Source organism: Filicampus tigris, chromosome 3, assembly GCF_054856515.1.
Source record: "Filicampus tigris isolate MCC_2025a chromosome 3, RoL_Ftig_1.0, whole genome shotgun sequence".
In the NCBI taxonomy this organism is placed as follows: Eukaryota; Metazoa; Chordata; class Actinopteri; order Syngnathiformes; family Syngnathidae; genus Filicampus; species Filicampus tigris.
Genome location: NC_141219.1, coordinates 15,938,481 through 15,958,901, shown reverse-complemented (window position 1 = coordinate 15,958,901; position 20,421 = coordinate 15,938,481). Strand labels below are relative to the sequence as shown.

At 41.0% G+C, this 20,421-nt stretch overlaps 2 protein-coding genes across 4 annotated transcripts in view; one reads left to right on the top strand and one right to left on the bottom strand.

Moving 5' to 3' along the window:
• Positions 1-88: 88 nt before the first annotated feature.
• LOC147150050 (proline-serine-threonine phosphatase-interacting protein 1-like) lies at positions 89-7,694 on the bottom strand. 3 transcript variants are annotated; one of them, XM_086025570.1, is made up of 14 exons: positions 7,540-7,694; positions 6,390-6,490; positions 5,221-5,295; positions 5,090-5,124; positions 4,789-4,895; positions 4,646-4,708; positions 3,724-3,858; positions 2,855-2,900; positions 2,329-2,408; positions 2,068-2,166; positions 1,741-1,837; positions 1,026-1,205; positions 845-930; positions 89-392 (listed from the first exon to the last, which is right to left on the bottom strand). In XM_086025570.1, the coding sequence occupies exons 1-14, from the start codon at positions 7,570-7,572 to the stop codon at positions 261-263; spliced, it is 1,269 nt and encodes a 422-aa protein (XP_085881696.1). In that variant the 5' UTR covers positions 7,573-7,694; the 3' UTR covers positions 89-260. The 3 variants fall into 3 exon arrangements, with proteins under 3 accessions (XP_085881696.1, XP_085881697.1, XP_085881698.1); XM_086025571.1 differs by having other exon boundaries at positions 3,766-3,858; XM_086025572.1 differs by lacking the exon at positions 7,540-7,694 and having other exon boundaries at positions 3,766-3,858; positions 5,221-5,309; positions 6,390-6,466.
• LOC147150049 (uncharacterized) overlaps positions 4,335-20,421 on the top strand; it is a 47,287-nt gene continuing 31,200 nt past the window's right edge. The window contains exons 1-2 of the mRNA XM_086025543.1: positions 4,335-4,452; positions 6,443-6,579. The gene's annotated coding sequence lies outside the window, so the exon portion shown is untranslated. The remainder of the gene's footprint in view (positions 4,453-6,442; positions 6,580-20,421) is intronic.

Below are 20,421 nucleotides of genomic sequence, written 5' to 3'. Positions count from 1 at the left end.
GGTATGTTCTCCAGGGTCACACGCGCTTCCCCCTGACATTGCATCGCACCCCCCCCCACCCCCCCCCCCGCCCGCCAAGGAGGCCGACCAGAGGTTTTACATCCTTTAGAAAGGATTGAAACAGGAAACAATTACAAAGTTAACCATAATGCATTTGAGTATGTCCATTCAATTACATTTACAGTGTAGGTTGACTTGCCCTTTTTGCCATGTAGCTCACTATATTTCAATTTCATCTGCCTCTTTCCTGTAAGCATATTTCAGAGTTTGCCCAGATAGTTCCCAGGCACGATTCCCTTCTGTCCGTTTCTCTCCGCGGTCCACCAGCCGTCCTCGCTGCGCTCCAGGACCTGAACCACATCGCCTCTTTGGACCGTCAGCTCGTCTTGCGCCTGAATAGATCATACAACATGTATAACACCGCTGGTTTTAACACTACAGTGGTGCCTTGAGATACAAGTGACCCAAAGTAACAGTTTTTCGAGCTACGAACCGTTGTTTGCTTTGACTTGCGCGCACAGACTTAAGGACCTTTAAACTGGATATCAAGGATGAAGCTCAAAATGGCTTAATAGAAAGATGCTTATCATATCAAATAAATCATTCATTTATTAAATTTAGCGCAGTAGTTCTTGAGATCTAGAGTTGGGCCTAGCAATGACACGAGTGCAATACACTTGTTTACAAGTCAGGTTTAATTGCGTTCTAATAGGCCAAAAGTGGTGGGAAAAAAATGTACTCGTGAGGACAAAGAGCATACATGAACTAGCATGCAACTAGTTGAACTACGAGTTCAACTTTACGTTGAATACTAAGGATATGGAATAAATGCTTTGCATAGTACCTGTGCAGTGTAGTTGTAAAGCGCAACATAGGCGTCTTCGTCCACCGCTGGCTGCTGGAGGCCCAGCAGGGATGCATACGACCCATCTGAAGACATCGCATGAAGCAGAAAAAACAGGCAGTAATGATGGTGAGGAATTGTCCTTTCAATTCATCAGTGCTGTAAACAGCACAGGACTCACCTTCCTCACTACAGGGCAGTAGTGAGGCGCGACTGACAACATTGATCTCCACAGGAGCTTCCAGAAGAGGATCCGAGGTCCTCCTGGTGAGGTCTTCTCCGCCCCCTGTGAAGTCTACTAGGCCATTTCCATCCCCGGTGGTGGTCCCTCTGTGATAATAGCTTTCAAACACGATGGGCCCTGTGACAAGAAAACAAGAAGTTGGTTTGGTGTAGATCAGGATAAAGGGGCGCGCATAGAAAGTTGTAGTTTACCATTTGAGTAACTACTACATGAATGGAAGATTCAAGATACAGTGAATAGGAAAATCCACAAGTAATCAACGCTACTCTTAACAGGGTTCATAATTGCCTATAGCGGCTCAGCACTATTTTTGCCTAAAAAATGCTTGCATTTGGGTTAGGAGGGCAGTACCAGTAATCCATTGGATCCAGCAGGTGGAACTACGGTGTAAAAAAAAAAATTCTGTTGTGTGAGCCAAACAGCATGATTCATACAACTCAAGCAAATGAATGAAATGAAACTGTGGGGGAGTCCTAGTACAGTTCTGCAGTTCTGCGTTCAAATCTTGATGGCGTTTACTTGTTCTTCCTCCCAAATACCAAAAACATGCATGTTAGGTTTGTTTCACTTTGAATTGTCCATAATTGTGAATGTGAGTGTAAATATTTGTCTATATACAATACTATATGGATGGAAAAGTGTGAGAAATCACCTGGTGGATGCCAACCCGTCCTTTTCATCTCAATGAAACAGTTGTTGTCGGTGGTGATGTCACAGTGCTCCAGGTGCTTCCTTACCTCCTCAAAGAACTGATATGAGATGGTCGAGAGACCATTGTTTGGAAATCACAAGTTACAATGATGCGTTTTGCATGCAGAAAATTATAACAGCAAAGTTGGCCATTAGATTTCTTGAACAGGTTCTAAGGAGTGGGTGGAGTCCAATGGTTTAAGGTAGTTTGTTTTTTTTCCGTTAAAGCTTCCAGTTGTGAATAAATACCTAGCACACAAAAGTCACCACAAACAGAGTGCATTCTTGCCTCGTCATCTTTGACGCACTGCATGGAGATGTGATTGCAGTGGTCCCACAGGGTGCACCTGAGTAAGCTGATGCGATCGGCCTCCATTTGCTGGAACACCTACAAGACCACGTCGGCATTTTCAGCATCAGGATTTGTTCCACTTTTAGCTGATTCACTGCACATGACTCGCATTTCCCCACATGAGTTGGACTGGTGTCGATAAAGAGGAAGCGGTGTGAACTTCCTGCTTGTGACAGCGTGTAAAACTTGTCGAGTTACCTCGCACGTGCTTCTGTGCGTTTCCTCCCAGTCCTGGCGAACATTTTCCAGCTGGTCGATGTTGGTCAAGTACATCTTCTCTGTCAAAAAGTTGGGAAGTCATTTTGAAAGCTTGCACATATTGGCAGCTTTATCATAAAAGGTACAGTCTACAATTCAGTAAAACGAGAAGCCTCTTTTACTCAGAAATTCTCCAAAAAGACTGCATCGGACCAGTAACTGAAGAACATTTAGGCGCTTTTGCTTTGACATAGAACCCAACAAAGGTCGGGCATGCAGTTCACCTTGTGGTTATGACACGCTAAAAAAATGTCCATATGATTTAAATCAACATGCTAATCTCAGATTGGTGATATTGGTGACAACGCAAAGTTATTAGAATTATATTCCTTTTTCCTTGGAAAAATGTTTGCATGATATCTTGTAAATTGCTGGGTGGACTTTGCAGTTTGTACAAAACAGCAACACAGAGGCAGTGAGAAAAGAGAAAAAAAAAAAAAAAAGGGTAGATGACCCAATATTGTACCTGCTTCACATGCTGCCTGTCTGCAGTGCTTGACCCTGTGGCGTACCTGTCAGACATATTCAACAAAAAGAGAACACATCTTATTGTGCATATAGAGGCGCATTTCAAGAAATTAAGATGTCATAGAAAAGTTTATTTCAAAATACAATTAAAAAAGTGAACATTCAGTTATACAAATTCATGAAACACATCAAATTCTTTCAAAAAGCCAATTCCTCCCTAATTTCTATATCAAATACATTTATATTCTTTCGTATGTAACATAATTATATTAGTTGTAAGATCTAATACGTAATCAGATTTAATCAACCATGAAATATTTAGCTTTGTGTGAAGTCACTTTTTGAATTAGACTTCTGCAGAAGATGATGTCAGTAAGAGAAGTTGAGCTACTCCCCCAGGCAACATTATTCTACACAATACTGCACTACAATGAAAAACAGATTTCAGAACATTAGATGATATTCTCCCAGGATTAAAAAAAAAAAAAATCAAACTGATTATTTTATCTCTCTCAATAGCCACTGAAGGAAATGCTAAAAATGCAGCTAATTGCCCATCTGTATACTAATAACAAAATATTGTCTTGGCTGGTCCATCGACATTAGGCTATAGACCACTAAATGCTGAAACGACGTTGCCTTAGCATCAACAGAAGCTATTTCATTACTAGCAAAAGTAACTTCAAAAATATTCTGAGGCAAAAGTATTACATTTTGAAATTTTAATTGCCCTGAAACAAATGATTTTTACAGTATAATGTGCAGCATTAATGTTTACTTGCCATTTTTCTGGTATGCCAGCTCATTTCGGTCGAAAATTTCGCAAGGTCATGAATTCAAGCAGTGGCATTTCATTTTATCACTGACCTTGTATTTGTACAACAGCACATTAGTACCCACGCGTAATACCTTGTCGCCATTTTTGGCTGCAATGGCAGTCTTCTCTGACGTCTGTTCTGCTTCGCCTGCCTCCTTGCATCTTGCCTCGTAGTTTTTCTTTGACTGTGGGTTGGAGAGAGACAAAGACAGACTGCAGTGTTTCATTATGGATAAGAGAAACATGGGCAGTTATATAGGCCTCCTATGGGCATTTGTGGGTTATATGATTGATCCAGCTCTGATGTTTTATTTGTTCCATGCTTTGCCCAAAAAAGTCAATTTGGGGGGAATTTTTAATATTACAATGATATCAATGATAGTTTTCTTGGTTGGATTAGAGTAAACTGGTTCTCAGCAAAAGTTATAAAGAAGGTATTGGACAGCCCTGGAAACAAATCAAGGTTAAAAGTGACGATTTTAATAAGGTTGATCGATGCGGAAGCTGCATCACTTGGCCTCGAAAATCACCTCCAGTCCAAAGTGGTTGTTCTCACCGCGGGTCGCCAGGTAAGTTCATCACCTCTCTTGTATTTTTAAATTGCTTGTGCATTCCAAAGAAAACAACATCAAAAGTAACATTTCGTTTTTGGCAACGTTACGTTTGCATGTTCGTGAGGGGCGTGGCTTTGAACAGGTACGCACGGGGAAGGGAAGGCGGGAGGCGGAAGCAGCAAAGCGAGGCTACGTTAAAATCTTGCTAGCATCATCCGTTTAAAGGCAAGTCTTTTTTTCTTGAAAAATTCCAACTTTATTCTTGTGATTTTTCGAGTTTGCTCTCTTACAGCACTTTGCTACAGCTTGCGATTGTTTTTACGGTTGAGTTGAGTATTTTTGTAATAGTGCAGCAACAAATATGGACTTGTGACTCAGCATTCGCACTTCAACATGTTGTTACCCATCATGTCATTACCTCCATGGTTTTCCTGAACAAAGACACCTTTATCTTCTGCACTTTCTCCATGATGCTTTCAAACTGTGAGGGAAAACACTGTGATGAGTCCTACGACCTTGCACGTGATATTGTGAACAATCCCTGTAGCAGTTGCCACGTACCTTCTTCCTCTGCTCTTTCTGCCGCTCTCTGAACGCCTCAACCTTTTTCACCTCCTCTTTCATTGCTTCTGACAGTTGGATGTGAAAGTTTCCCATGTTCTCCATATCTGCAACCACAAATAACACGAACAGAGAGTACAGTGTGTAAAACATTGTGTTTCTTTACGTGAGACCGATTCCTCAATAAGTGATCGTAGACTTTTATTTATTCAACTGTATAGTGTCAAGTCTTGATCTGAAGTAAGGCGTTTATTGTGCAATGGGAGAGCTAGAAAAGTATTCTGATATTAGATGGACTTACGTGTTTTTAGTTGCTCGAAGGAATCTTTTAGAGTGCTGCATGGGAGTATTGTATGAAGAGATAATTAAGTACTACAGTATGTTGTGGGCTTGTGGCATAGTGTTCCTTTAATGAGTGAACAATATGTCTACCTTATCTCTGAGTGTCCTCCAGCTTTTCGGGCAATGGTCACCAGTTCCCGCCCGTACTTTTCTTCTGCTGATGCCCTGTGCATGAAACACTATAAAAGTAAACACTTGTGACATTTCATCATTTTGGTACAGTCACAACATGATATCCAAAGCAGGAGCTGAACCAAAAAATGATGCCACGATAAAGATAGTTATGCTCATTTCAAACTGACTTAGCCTTTGAGGTCTGTTCAGGGAATAAACTTTTGAATCGAAGGTGAAGGTGAAGGTTGCAATGTTGCGGATGCAATCAAAAATGTCATGTTGTATCACATGAGCTTTCACAAAAAAAATATACATTTCCATGTATGAAAGCGCCAGCTGCCGCCAAGCCGTACCAATACACTATTGCATTTTACAAAAATACAATACTGAACAATATTTATAATGTCATATGTATCTGTGACTATAAAGCTAAGCGGGTGCATCTGTGTTTCACATAAGCTTTCCTTAAAAAAAATACATTTTGGAATTTGAAGTGACATACAGCCAAGCCATTCCAATAAAGTATATATTATTTGACAGTCATATACTACATTTGTAATTCAATATCTACTTTGTACCTGTGGATGAAAAAGCAAAGCATGGAGAGTCTCTGTCACAGGTATACATGAGTACAGTACAGTCAATCTATTTGGCTCATTGCCTACAGCCTTTCAAATATCCACATCTCCTTTTTATTTGGCACTCGCTTCCTCTTTTTGTATCGTTATTACTTACGTGATGACTTTTTTTAGGCAAAAATGTTTATACTGTTTGTACATTAAGGAAATAATTTGATTCTTAAGAAATAAAAAATACAAAGTTGGGAATTAAGTGACCGTTACTGTAAAATAAACTATTACATAATTTTGATATTTGGTGTTACTTTTTTTTTTATCGTCACTATCTACTTGGCCTATCTGTCCCTTTTTAAAAAGTTGTACATGCCCCCCAAGAACAAATGTATTCATGTCCCCTCCTTTAGAAGCTCAATGAGCTGTAGTCTCACGTGATGCATGATTCTGAACTGCACAACTTCAGCGGCGTTCAACTGTAGAGGTTTCACTCACTGTATGTTTATTGTTGTGCATGTTACTGTGCAACGTGCGTGTGCGTAATAATGCACTTTCATCTCATATAATCCGTACCTCATCTTTAACAGGTCTTCCACATCTTTGCACATTTGTCTTCCATCTCGCAGGCGTTGCACCAGAGCTTCATAGCCAGCGTGGCATGTAAAATCGGACCCCTGTGAGGAGCAGAGAACGCGTGCGGTTGCATAAAACCAACGGTGCAATGACGAGCATTGCTCAGCAGCTATTGCCACATGTCCTGAAGGTAATTCTACACCCACTGGTTAAAAAAGCAGAACTTGCCTATTAGCGTGTGGGACAGTGCCATACAATGCATCTTTATCTCTAGTAATTGTGTTTTGCTAAGACAAGCAAGCTTACTTTAAAGCAGTGATGCAGGGCAAAGTATAGCCTTGCAGTCCATGAACAACCGGTTCCATTCTATAATCCGGCCTACTGAGCAGTTACCTTAGGAATGACCAACTTTTGGGAAACTCAGAGGTATTGATCAATGCAAAGGGTTACCAATGTGAAACACACTTCTGAAATGCCAGTTTTTCTAAAATGACCTTTTAATGAAATTGTATTAATAGTTGATATGATGTAATGATATTCATCTATTAACGGGAAATGATTTAACAAGGTAGGAAGATACATCTTAAAATGCACCACTTTATTTTTTGTAAACCTTTAAAAGTGTGTTACATTTTCAAATGATCACTTCTAAAACATTTCAATGAAATCACAATCTCCAATGACTGGTCAGCTATTTTTAGAATAGGCCCATGGGCACCATGTTGGCGACCTCTGCTCTATAATATCAAGAGTACAAATTCTGTAATATTTGTTGCATTAATTTAGCTCCTCTCCCCTTTTTCTTGAATTGATTCATAAAAACATATCCATTTATATTTTATGAGTTCAACTCAATAATTTAATACTAATAGCTGATTGATTTCTTGTCATTGTGTTATTAAACAGTTTGTTTGCTTAATATAGCCTTTTTGTTCTTGTATTGATTAAAATACATTGTATTTATTTTCATTCATGTGTTCTATTAAGATAATGATAATTGATTTTTTGTAAATAATGAATAACACATTAGTATACTAAAGTAAAACGTGCTCACCCCAGCTTTAAACAATGTCATTATTAATAATGCCATATCTTTTTAGCATATGAAGTGCCCAATTTTTCAAGAGTGAGACCACAACAAGTGACTTACCCAAAAAGCATCTCTGAACATTAAACGCGTCATCTTCTTGTTTCTTAAGAAGTGTGAGATCTTCTCCGATGATGCGTTTCTCACAAAATAATTAAAATACTCAAACAAACAAGGTGTAGCCACGAATTTGATGATTTAAGGTCACCGGGCTCTCGGTCAGCTTAACTCCTCGAGCAATGAGTCATTTTGAATGAGGAAGAGCTTCTATTCCTTGATGTCACTGATCACGTGTTATGCATGTTTTGCCTCTTTCAGTAACCCACTGGGAGGACTGTTTGCAGTTTGTGCAAATATTAACGTTGGTTATATTCACGGCACGGCTTAGATAATGTTGACACTGAAAATAGTTTGCTGACCAGTTCTAATGACAATAATGGTCAATGTGCTGAAAGCTACAATAGGCAGCCATTTTAGCAGTAAATTACGGCATGGGGGCAGCTCAGTGTTACTGTAACGATTTGCGACTTGTCGGACCTCAAAATTTACTCTTGCAAGAATACTATTTCTACTATTTCTAATTATGCTTGAGGTGGACTTTCTTTCATGTGCCGCTTGGTTCTGTGATGGCCACAAGAGGGAGACATAGACCTGACTATGAACTCCACCCGTGTACGGTAAAATCAGAAGTAGTTGTGTGGTTGGGGTGAAGGGTAGGATGCAAAAGCCCAAAATCAGTGTACCTATTTGGGATGAGCAGCACCATATGCCTGGGGCGTCTCAGTGGGAGGACATGTTGACGCGTCACAGAGAACACGGAAGACTTCTATTGAGTTTCAAATGGGGGCAAGGAGAGTGTCTCAACAGCTGCTTGAGGGCCCATAACTGTGAAAGTCTGAGGGATCTCACACACACACATGCACACCTCAAGATATGTCAAATAAGAAGCAAAAGCAGGAGTACAAATCTTTTCTTTCGGCCGCCTGCCAATCACAAGGCCGCACATTTGTATACTTAGACAAACTGCTGTGCACATTTATGCCTAAAAGACAATTTGACACTTTAGAGATTCATTTTAATTGTGCATCGTTGGAAGGCCAAGTTTTGTATAAAAAATTGTGTAAGACTTTGGAGGTTCCACTGTGTCCAGCTACTGTTGAACAAACACTGTGTTTGAAGCACATGTCCACCATCTCGGGGCAAAGTTTGTCCTCAGGCCTGACTAGTCGTGTTGTCAGTTTTCCATGTGGGAAGTTGTGCTGTGACTCGTTGGCCGTTGCTGTGACCCCGTTTGAGGCCTCTAATGGAAGGACAAGCTTTGCGAATCAATTGTGCACCCAAGCAGGGCCTTAGTGCGCAAACACACACACATAAAAACACACAGTTGTATCCGCCCCCCCCACACACACACTCCCTGGAGTGGCAGTTATTGAACTGTGACAAACGAGCCGTGTCAGAGCAGCCCCCCCACCTGGAGAATTGGCTAAATGACCTTTCCATTACCCAACCACTGCTGTATAGGAGATCCCTCAAACTCTCCCGAGATAGCACATACACACACACACACACACGCATACACATATGCAGCCCATTTACCTCAACCAGTGTCACAAGTGCTGCCACATGTCACTCTTTTGACGTAATATTGTAAAGTGTGGACGAGGACACACTTCAAATTGGTTTTGGAAATCATGTACGTTGCGTCGTGTCCGCCAGGCCTGAGAGGAAAAGAACAATCTGAGTTATTTTCAGCACAAAGTTCAAAAGCCAGCATCTGAGACGTAATGGAGATATGTTTGTACCCCTGGCATGTGTATCTGTGAAGGCACCATTAATGTTGGAGTGACATTTTGGAGCAACATTGGCTAGCAACTAATGAACGTCTTTTTAGGGACTCCGCTGCTTATTTCAGCAAGACGCATTCCAAGCCACATTCTTCATGTTATAACAGTGTGGCTTCATATTAAAAGAGTGTGAGTATTAGACTGGTCTGCCAGCAGTCCAGACCTGTCTCCATTAAAAATGGGTGGCAAGTAGTGCAAAATACGACAATGGAGACCCTGGACTGTTGAGCAATATTACTTTAAGAAAAAATGGGAAAGAATTACATTACTCAACAATTAGTGTCCTCAGTTCCCAAAATGCTCGAGCTGAGGTGTGAGAAAAACATAGTGTACATAAAAATTATGGCCGCATCAAAAGTGTGTGTGTGTGTGTGGATGCTCATGTGTATGCGCTTGCATACATGATGACTTATTCGTGAGTGGTTATGTTTTTGTTTGTCTATATGTGTGTACACTTGCTTGTGTGTTTATGTGTGTATCTTTTTCACACTTTCTCTTGTCAAGTGCCGCGAGCGTCAGCTCAAACCTCACCACACACTTTGAGGGAACATGTCTGTTTTGGAGGAAGGGCAAGAAGAGGATGAGAGAGTAGAGAAATGATGGCCTTTGAATAGAATAACCCTATCGCATTCCGATAAGAATGCAAGTGTAGGGCGACCTTGGCCGTATTAGTGAGAACCTGCTTGAAAGTTGAAAGATGGCGGTCTAATGATATGGTACTTGCCGCTGAGGCAATCTGTACTCACTGTCATAATACAACTGAAGGACAACAGCTGAAGGAGGGGGAGCCAGCCCGGGGGCCTTTCTCACCTTTGATCCGGGTTTTGCCACAAACGAAACATTTATTAGCCTTAATCCTCAGTATTATTGCTGAGAGGAGTGACATTAATCAATTTAATTCACATGTTTATGCGTTTGCCACACACACAGAAATACAGTACGGTCCTATTCTACAACTGATAGCACTAATTGTCATAGTATACGTCCTTCTGTAAAGCTGAAGTTCAAAGAAGAAGTGCTGCTCTATATGTAGATAACTGTTATCCTTTGGCCACAATGTAGGGAAATACAGTAATATGTATGAATTGTTAGTTATAGTTTTTGCAATTCACCGGCTACTATGATACCTCATCGTGAGGCATTCAAAACCCATGACTATGCACTTTCTTTACCACATACTGTATGTTTTTTGCCTGGTAGGCTATACTGTTTTTCTATCCTCTCCTGGGCATCACATTTCCTCTAACTGTTGGCTCTCCAGCATCTTCATGTTTGTGCATGTGAAAGTCTCAGGTGACCAGGCATTTCCCACCTCATGCAGTTCGCTAGTGTGCCTACATACACCATTTGTGTGTGAGTGTGTGTCTGTGAGTGTGTTGTAAAGGCAGTACGGGAGGCTTTGCTAATTTGCTAAATGGATTCATCCATCTGACAGAGGACAAATATTCTGCTTGGCTTCACTCCTGTGATCCCGCCCAAGAGGGGAGTCCGAGCGGGCCCAGTTGAGGGTCACATCCGCACGTGGCCATGAGGTGCGGCCCTGCTCCATGCACACACGCGCATACACGCCCACACACACACACTTTGCTTTGTTGTTCGTCTTCAAAGAGTTATCATTGATTTCTTTGAGATGTGCTTCTTGTGCACATGCATGTCAAGTGAAATGTGGCCTGTGATTTCACATTCATATGACCAAATGTTCCCACCGAAAGCACCCAATTTGTGCATTTGAGAAATAATTAGGCATTATACAACATAGTTTTGCATTTGCAATAAAATGGACTTTTTACAAAAGTGATGTGCATTTCTGCACATTCTTAAAATGGAAATAGTTTAATCATACACAATATGACCGCTGTTGTGTCACATCATCTTCATATTTCAAAAATCAGTTTAAAAGGTTCAGCTAATAACTTTTTGTATTCTCCCGAGCTGGGCATTCCGCACATGTTACGGACCGGTCCGTCTATCTGCCTATGACGGACGCCCATTTTGTAGGCGATAAACGATAGATTGGAAACTTAAAAAAATAGACGGCACTTTTAAGCACTTGTCGTATTTAAAAAGAATACTGTACCTCAACTGCAGGTGGTGCTGTTGAGCTTCAATTGTTGTTTCTCTCGTGGCTCCGTCCTCCTGTAGCTTTCTTTGACGCTCTGTGCGAATTCCTGTTTTTTTCTGTTCAGTCTCACTCCAACTTGATGAGGCCTTTTGACAGGATTATCACCAAGCTGCATGTCCATCACACACACACACACGCACGCACGTACGCGTACACGCACACTGCCTCTTGGCCAAAGTCAGTTGGGATAGTCTCCAGCTCACTGGCTATACCCTAATGAGAAGCGCTCTAGAAAATGGATGGATTTTGTGTCCATGTTCGTGATTTATTCACATTCCTTATCTCCAAACTCAAAGAAAGCATCTTAACGTATGTACATATGTTTTCTCTCACACAATAAAGGCCTATCTATCAATGTTTTTGCACCAAAGCCTTCAACTGAGACTGAACCTGTGGTGCAGAGGTAATTTAATGGTGCGCACGCATGCTTTATGTGGCAGTGGGTCTTTGAAGTTGTTTTTGCAGTGCTTACTTGTTGGACATTTGTCAGACATTTTACTGCCGTGCTGGAAGTCAGAACAGCTCAGGTTCTGCAGCATTCAAGATACACTTTTTACTCTTCATCCCACACGAACATTGCTTCATAAAAATGTAGCAATATAGAACTAATGTCCGACAGTCTATGAAAAAAAAATCTTTGCGAATATGTCAACCTTCTTAGCCAGCAGATCACTTCATGGTTCAGGATGGATGATTAACAATAGGGTGATGCCATTCTGGTTGTGGGTGGTGGAAGCTTTCAGTGAGTTGCATTTGTTGGTAAACAATTGATGTTGATGTTTCTGCACCTTTATCCAGATTGTTACTTATTATTATTATTATTATTATTACTACGTAGTAGTATTAAGTGCAACATTGTTGAGCATGTTCTTTCTCCGGGGTAGTTTGGTTTCCTCCAAATTCCACAAATATGCATGTGGGCTAATTTAAGATTTTCAATTTCCTGTAGGTGTAGAATGTGAGTCTGAAAAGCTGTTTGTCTATATGTGTCCTGCGATTGGGTGATGACCATTCCAGCGTCCTTACTAAAATTGAAAGACTCTGCATTAAAGCAATTGCATTGATGCTGGGATGTGAAGAACACATGAACACATTGTGGGGTGATTACATGTCACTCTACTGCAATGCTAATCATCTATTAAAGACCCTTGTCTCTCGGTAAGTGCTGCTGTTTTAGTCAACCGCAGAGTTCAAATGGACTATTCAGGTAACAATTTAATGTCCATTTGTGAAGAAAAGTATTTGACAGCTACGACCAGTAATTATTTTCGTTTGGGGTTCGGGCGGAAGGAGATGAAGGTATTTGTTTGTCTTAGTTGGATGGTACACCAGCTGATTAATCGTGACTTCGTGTCCATCGGAGGCCAGACATTGTTTGAGGAAAAGCAATCAATGCAATGTGAATTTAGAGTAAATAAAAGTTGATACGAATATAACTAATACTTTTAATATGGACAGGAATGTGGTCACATTTTTTACTTCTTGATGCAGAATCTTAAAATTCAATGTCATGCCATGGCAATATCACAGAAAAGGCTATTATTTGGATGCTAAAGTCAAACACTGTTTTCCTGAGCATCCTCTTTCTCTATTATCTCGAAAACATGCTTATCCCGCAAGCGAATCACTTGAACCCCACAGTCGGAAGGAAGCAAATACTGCGATTCTCCGTCTAATCTCTATTTCCCAACGATTAATTACTGTAAGCGTGCGTGTGGCTCCATGCAGGCCTGTTTGTTTATGCAGGCGCTGCCGGCCCCCAGGTATCGGCGTTACACTGGTGTTGGGCTGCGTGGCGGCTTGCATGATTATCGACCGGCGTGTCATGCAGGATAAGGCCCAGTGTGCCTCTGTTGACTGCTTTGCGGTCAGCGCTGCAGGGAGGCAGGATTGTGGTTAGACTGCACACAGTCCAGGATGTGCAAAAGGAGCAGCTGTGTGTGCGCGTGTGTGTAGACTGTCTGTGTGCACACTGTCTCTATATAGTTGAGAGTCAGCTCTTGATCAATTACAGTAGAACCTTAAAGAGTGGACACAATCTGTTTCAGGATGACTTTCAACTTGTTTGAATTAAAATTGAAAATTAAAAAATAGCCAATAGGAATAGAATAATGAGGTTATGAATAGCATCACCATGAAAATTTCATAACCCTTTAAGCAATGGTTATATGAACACAAATGGTGAAGCAACACGTATATATATATATATATATATATATATATATATATATATATACACATACAGGCACATGACAGACACACACACTCCACTTTTCAGCCTTTTGAAAATGCCTTAGGCCTAGCATCAGGCCCCATAATGGCCCTGCTCCGTGACTAACAATACTTACACATCGCTGCGGTACAGATGTTTGTATGATTCCTTCGCTTTTTCCCCCCATAGTGTTTGATTGTCCTCCTATTAGCATCCACCTGCGAAGCGGCCACATGGAGGAGTGTCTTGAGCTAATGGACGCTTCTTCATAAACGCTTTTGCGATGCCGAGATGCACTTTTGCCATGCTCTGATTCACCTCACTCACTCACCCTCCCCTCGCCTGACGATAGAAGCCTTCTTGAGAGCCTTCATCAATTCTGCATGGGCCCCAGCTACTAAACACAAACAATATCTGACGGAGGTTTTGCCGCAGGCATGCCACGAGCACCCCGAACCTCCTCCTGCCTCTGTCCTCTCCCACTATGTTTGGCAAGCTCCACTGCTTTCCCATGGAACGGGGACATCGCATTCGACATCAAGTGGAGTGTTTGATGTGATGTATTTAACCTCGGCTGCGCTTGACTCTTGTCAGGACAAGCCACTATCGATTCTTTTGCCTTTTATTGTTATGGAGCATGCACGGAAGGCTAAGCTTTGCTATTTTGTGGTATCAAGAAAAGCTCAGCTTGTGTGAGACTTGGGATTTACTGAAATCCCTCTGAGCAGCCAAGGGGACATCAGTGTTTCTTTAAATTATCATGGCCACAGATATTTTCAGTGGTCTGATTTGTTCAAATCTCGAAATTGTTGCTCCTATAAGAATTAATGGAATTAGAAACAATCTGTTTCAGGGTCCAATTGCCGCCTTTGTAAAAGCTTTATAAACTGCAGTGGCATTTTCTTAAAGCAACATAACATTGACATTATTCTTATTTATTAAACACAGGTGCATTTCAGTAAGTTAGAATATTGTGGAAACATTTATTTTAGTCATTTGATTAAAAAGTGACAATCGAATATGTAAATATCACAAGACACAGAGTGAACTATTTAAAGATTTTGTAAAATTTTGAGAATTATAGTTTATAGCCAGACCCCCACCCCCCCATAAATACCATCACAAGAAATTAAAAAATATATATTATAAACAAGCAAAATATATATATATTTTTAGACATTGCCATAGGTAGGATTTAGCCTTCTGTGTGCTTAATGATTTAGAGAAATATCCAAGTTTTAATCTTTAAATTGAACTCCTGAATTAGATTGTCTTTCATGACATTCTATCTACCTCATTGTGATGCCCCTGTGTAAGAAGTATATAAATAAGTGCACAATTTAAAAAACACCAGTTTTAACTTTTACTTTTTTTTTTACCTTATAACTTGTCACCCAAATGTAAAAAGAAGTTAACCACTCTACAACAGAAAAAATAACAACATATTCTACCTTAACTCTATGGTCACTGCCTTGAATGTGAGTCCACTTACTTCATGACTTCAAAAAAACAAAGAGATTTGACATCTGACAACAATAATATGATCATAATAGATGCTACCATATCGTCCCTTCACTCCCAAAACATACTCATACTGCAAAGATCCTGAAACCTAATTATTTTCTTAAGACCGGAATGGAGATAGACACTTGTGGTGTAGACAAGGTAGGCCTGTTATTTTTTGGCGTAAATAATACTAGCTTTTTCAGATTCAAACTTACAAGATGGCAGCGTGGAACATTCCTTGAGTAAATGAGATTGTGTTTGCTGTAGTGTCTTAATTTGTGAATCATTGATCGGATTCACAAATCAGCAAATAATGTAATTATAGCCAATCACAATACAGTATTTGCAAAAAAAGCCAAAACATTGTCTGATCTGCTCTAGCCGATGAGATCGGTGAAAACTCTACTATCTGCCAAAGTGCTGCTTGTTGTGAAATGAGTTAACTTGACTTCACTGCCACCAACTAAAGCTGATCTCTCAAATTTTTGCTTGCATGTCAAAACAAAAATTAGCCAAACAACGGCACATACCATGAAAAACCTCCAAGTCTAGTCACTTTTTCGTCAGGATACCACTACACCTATATTTCCTGTTCGATAAAGTTTGCTATTAATCAGCATCCATTTAGCATGACACCTGATTTACCGATACTTACTGGTGCCCACCGGTCCTTCAGTGGAACGGGAGTAAGTTTACATTCAAACCTATCCTGTTTTTATATTGAGTGTAATTGCTGCCTTGATTGCGGGAAGTTGAAGTCGGAGCAACAATAGCGACCTCCTCGTTTGAAGCTGTTATGATCCTTTAATGGTCTTCCGTTACACCGTCGTTTTATCCTAAAAGCCAGCAGCCACCGTTTCGGCCTCTCCTTTCATATCGCTTTCATTAAAAGGCTTGCAGTGGCCGACGAGTCATTTACTGAGTGTGTGTAAACGCGTGTGTGTTTATGTGTGTGTTTATAAAAGACAATGGCAGAGGTGCAGTGTATTTTTATCTGGAGCATCGATCTGTTTCATCCTCCTCCACCTCCTGCTTTTCTGGCTGTGGAAGCCGTGACCTTCAGTGTGGGAGGTAGCACTCAGACACACAGTAGCAAAGACATACACACTTGCATACAGTATACTGAAATGTACAAATCCAGTATGGTGAAAGACCATCTTTGTTTTAAGAGGTCTTACTCTTTCTTGACAGTATGTTTTGTTTTGATGCTGTCATATGAACAGATCTAGAATATGCTTTTGCAAACATGCTCCATAAGTGTCATAAGGTCATCCTGGTCACCGGTGGTTTTGGTTTTAATTAGCATTTCCCAAAATGACAGTCTGTCAAAATGTTGAGTTTGATTGCAATTGGCCGCTTCAACCTGGATACAATGTGCCAAACATTTTGAAATGATGACGGGGTCTGGAAAAATGTAATTTTTTTTTTTGGTTTGGAAAAAAAAAATGCAGTTTGAAGAAAGTTTTATGTGATATCACCTTTAGAAAATCTGGTCCAAAAACAACTTCAAATTGAGTAAAATCGCATAACTATTTATTTTTCGATGTTCACGTCGACCCTTTTGTATAGACTTCTATTCGGGGTACCCTCTTCTCTGATTGGCTGCCAAGTTTTATTTTTAAATATCCACCAATTGCTCTGGCAGGGCAAAATTCCAAAACATCAAAATTACCGTGACTTGCCCTAAAAGCTCGATTTAACTTGCGCAGTTGGAAGATGATTGGTGAGAGGAGCACTGTGAGAAGTAGAATAGGAATTCATCCCTCAAAGCCATTTTCACGTAGGACAGTTTTTAGGGTCACCAATAGATCCAACAAAAAAGTCTCAAGAAGCCATGACTGAAAGGACACCGCATGTCTGCCTTCAAAAGTGACCTTGTTTTTGGAAATTTTGTCCAATTGCTACCAAATTTGAACTTCATGTACCGAGATTTTCTGAGACAATCTGTCGGTCTGACGATTTTTATTGTCTTGAGTTGAATGCAAAAATTTGAGTTGCAAGCGCTAGTTGATGGCAACCAACTTCACAACAAGCAACAGTTTGGCAGAGTGTAAACAATATTTCAAAAAAGAGGCCAGGTGCTTGCTTTCAGCTGTTGATTGTCTGTCAGAAATGTACGAACACTGCATTTTACACTTCCCTGAATTAAAACAAAACCCAACACCGATATACTGTATTTCAGTTGTATTTTCAATACATTTAAATTGCAAAATTTGTGCAGTCAGCTGGAATAGGCTTCAGTTAATGAGGATAAGTACTATGGAAAATGGATACTTGGTTGCACGGTTAATAAAGGCTTTATGATGTCGATATTTTTGTCCCATTTCTAGTAAGACAGATGAAAAAATGTTTTCGAAATCATATCAAATCGAATGCTAGCCAGCTTTCTGAAATTTGGTGTTCAACCTTAGAGCTTTCACCTTGTTTCAATTAGAAGTACAGTCCTATATTAAGGTTCCATCACATACCTGGAATTGCACACACACACAAACACAACCAGGATTCATCTTTGTGGTCAGCACCATCTCAGACTGTGGAGGTTTTGTCTACAGTAAATCAGCTCTCCTGCAAGAGGTCCGTCTGTGAGGATTTTTGTGTCGGAGTGCGTGAAAGATATTGTGTGTCGGACTGTGTCTGTGTGAAGGGGAGCAGACTGTTACTGTGGTGTGTGTGCGTGTGTGCGCGCACAGAGCTCAGTAACTGCGGGGCCATGGATTGATGTGCACTGCCTCCCCCTCGAGGCCCAGATCGGCAGGATAGTGTGTCAGTAGGACAAAGACATGGCGCCATCCGTCCTGCTCCACGGGCCAGTAACTAGAATTAATTACAAACCAATCGAATTGGCTGCAGCCAATTGGCAAACTAATTGGTAATTTCAGCTGCCCATCTAGTCACCGATGGGTATCTCGCTGTGGACTTGGATGTTGTGGCTGTGGGAGAAGAGTTGTCGCTTGGTGCCTTGTTGTCATCTAATAGCAGAACATTGACACTTTAGCGAAACAGGAATAGGTGAAGCCATTCAGTATCATTAGTGCGACTGAAATTCAACTTTTAAGACACATTAAAACACACCAGTCCAACAAAAATGATACCAATTTCTCATGGTTATACAATACACTTATTGATATGGCTGGTGAATAATACACCATGTCCCAAATGAGCTGCCCATCTGAGTACAATGAAGCTACACTCCATCGAATTTAGTATAAATATGGGAGGAAGTAAGAACACCGGAGCTGGTGGGGAAAATGTGTACTTTTATGGATAAGGTCTTTCGAGTGTTAATTGAGTTAACTGCAAAAAATTTGCAGCGGCATGGTGGTCGACTGGTTAGCACGTCCACCTCACAGTTCGGAGGTCGTGGGTTCGACCGCGGCTCCGGCCTCCCTGTGTGGAGTATGAATGTTCTCCCCGTGCCTGCGTGGGTTTTCTCCGGGAACTCCGGTTTCCTCCCACATTCCAAAAACATACATGGTAAGTTGATTGGATACTCTAAATTGCCCCTAGGTGTGATTGTGAGTGCAGTTGTCTGTTTGTCTCCGTGTGCCCTGCGATTGGCTGGCAACCAATTCAGGGTGTCCCCCGCCTACTGCCCAAAGACAGCTGGGATAGGCTCCAGCACGCCCGCGACCCTTGTGAGGATAAGCGGTATAGATAATGGCTGGCTGGCTGGCAAAAAATGTGCAAGAAAGTTTGTTCCAAGGCAAAATCGTTCTTCAAATTGTGTCTGTGGCATTTCCACCAGGACAATGCACCAGACCAGAACTCCATCCGTGTTTCCAACTATTTGACTGAGATGAATATCAAGACAGTTCCTCGCCCTCCATACAGTCCAGACCTTGCTCTCTCTGACTTTTGTTTGTGCACCAAGCTAAAGTAAAACCTCAGAGGCAGTCGTTTTGAGCTTATTGAGGAGATGAAAGATGCTGTGACAAGGGTCGTGGACACGTTCACATCGGAGGTCTTCCACAATGACTGCATCATAATGAGAAACCAGAAGACAGTGCAGTAGCGAATTTTAAACAGAAGCACAATGAAGCCGCAGCATGGCGGAAGAATACATGCTGACTCAGGAAATTAAATCCTGGTTGTTATAAAAATAATTAGTTAGTCTCATCAACCTACTGTTGGACTTAGAAAATAAAAAACACACTTTTTGGTCTATCCTTCAGTGACCATTCTTCAACTGCTCAAGTTTCAAGGGCCCACTCTACTGTATCGGGGGGCAATTGAAAACATACACTTCAAGCTGTCTTAGTACAGTTAACCCTCCTGTTACGTAAAGTGATCCATTTGAAAGTAGTCGTAAAGAAAATAGAGAGAAAAAAAGAAAAAAAAAAAGGATAAAACGTATTTTCCTCTTTATGTTTTGAAATTATTACCGGTATTATTATTTGTATTTTTCTTTAAAGTACTAAATGAGCAGGAGTTCACACTGACCCATAAATGTTAACAGAAACAAACAAAGATTAGGTTCTGGTTCAGCTATTAATGCATAGTGGTTCAATTTGACACAAGCAACAAATGTATGTTGTCACATATACAGTCAGTGGGTTGAGTGCACAACTCCTCGACCTCCAGAGTGATTGAAATTATGATATTCCCTGTTTTTTTGTTTTTGTCTGTGGAAAGAGTGTCGTTGACTCATCCTTTGCCTCTGACCTCGGCGTGGGAAAATGACTTTAAAGTTAGAGGGCACCGACCCGTTCATGCTCCACTGGACTTTGTGCATGTTGCTGATGTTGTAAGAAGTGTCTACAAGTGAGGTTCAAGTTACGGCCGCCGCCATTCTCCTCAAGACATTCCCCACAAATAGGCCCATTACTTCATACTGATGCCCCCCATTCTTCCAAGCCGATCAAGGATGCACTCTTTGTTTTGGTAGCTTCAGGAAGGGACCAAGTAACCTTTCGCCTCCTTACGACCTCCGTTGTCATCCTCATCTTCCTCAAAATGTCGAGAGGCTCTCTCTGTTTCAACGAGCCGTCAACATGTCTGGCTCGCGCCCGTAAGGGAGGAAGTGTGCGCGGAAGGCTGAGAGGCCTGTCAAGGTGCCAGGTTTCTGGAGGGGCATCAATCTCTCAATTATGCCTGAAATAACCAGGCCTCACCTGACACTCCCTATGTCGCAAGATACGAGAAAGAGGATGAGTGTAAAGGTGAAAATAAAACCCACTGAAGGTAAATGCGTTGCGTGTGTTTGTGTGTGCATGTTCCAGATGAGGAAATTTTTGAATCAGCAACATAAAAACGTACATTGA

Coding starts and splice junctions, on each gene's coding strand:
- LOC147150050 (XM_086025570.1), bottom strand. CDS start 7,572: ATGACGCGTTTAATGTTCAGAGATGCTTTTTGG. Junction 2,901..3,723: donor TGCTGTTGTACAAATACAAG/GTCAGTGATAAA, acceptor TATGTCTGACAG/GTACGCCACAGGGTCAAGCA. Junction 931..1,025: donor ACTGCCCTGTAGTGAGGAAG/GTGAGTCCTGTG, acceptor CGATGTCTTCAG/ATGGGTCGTATGCATCCCTG.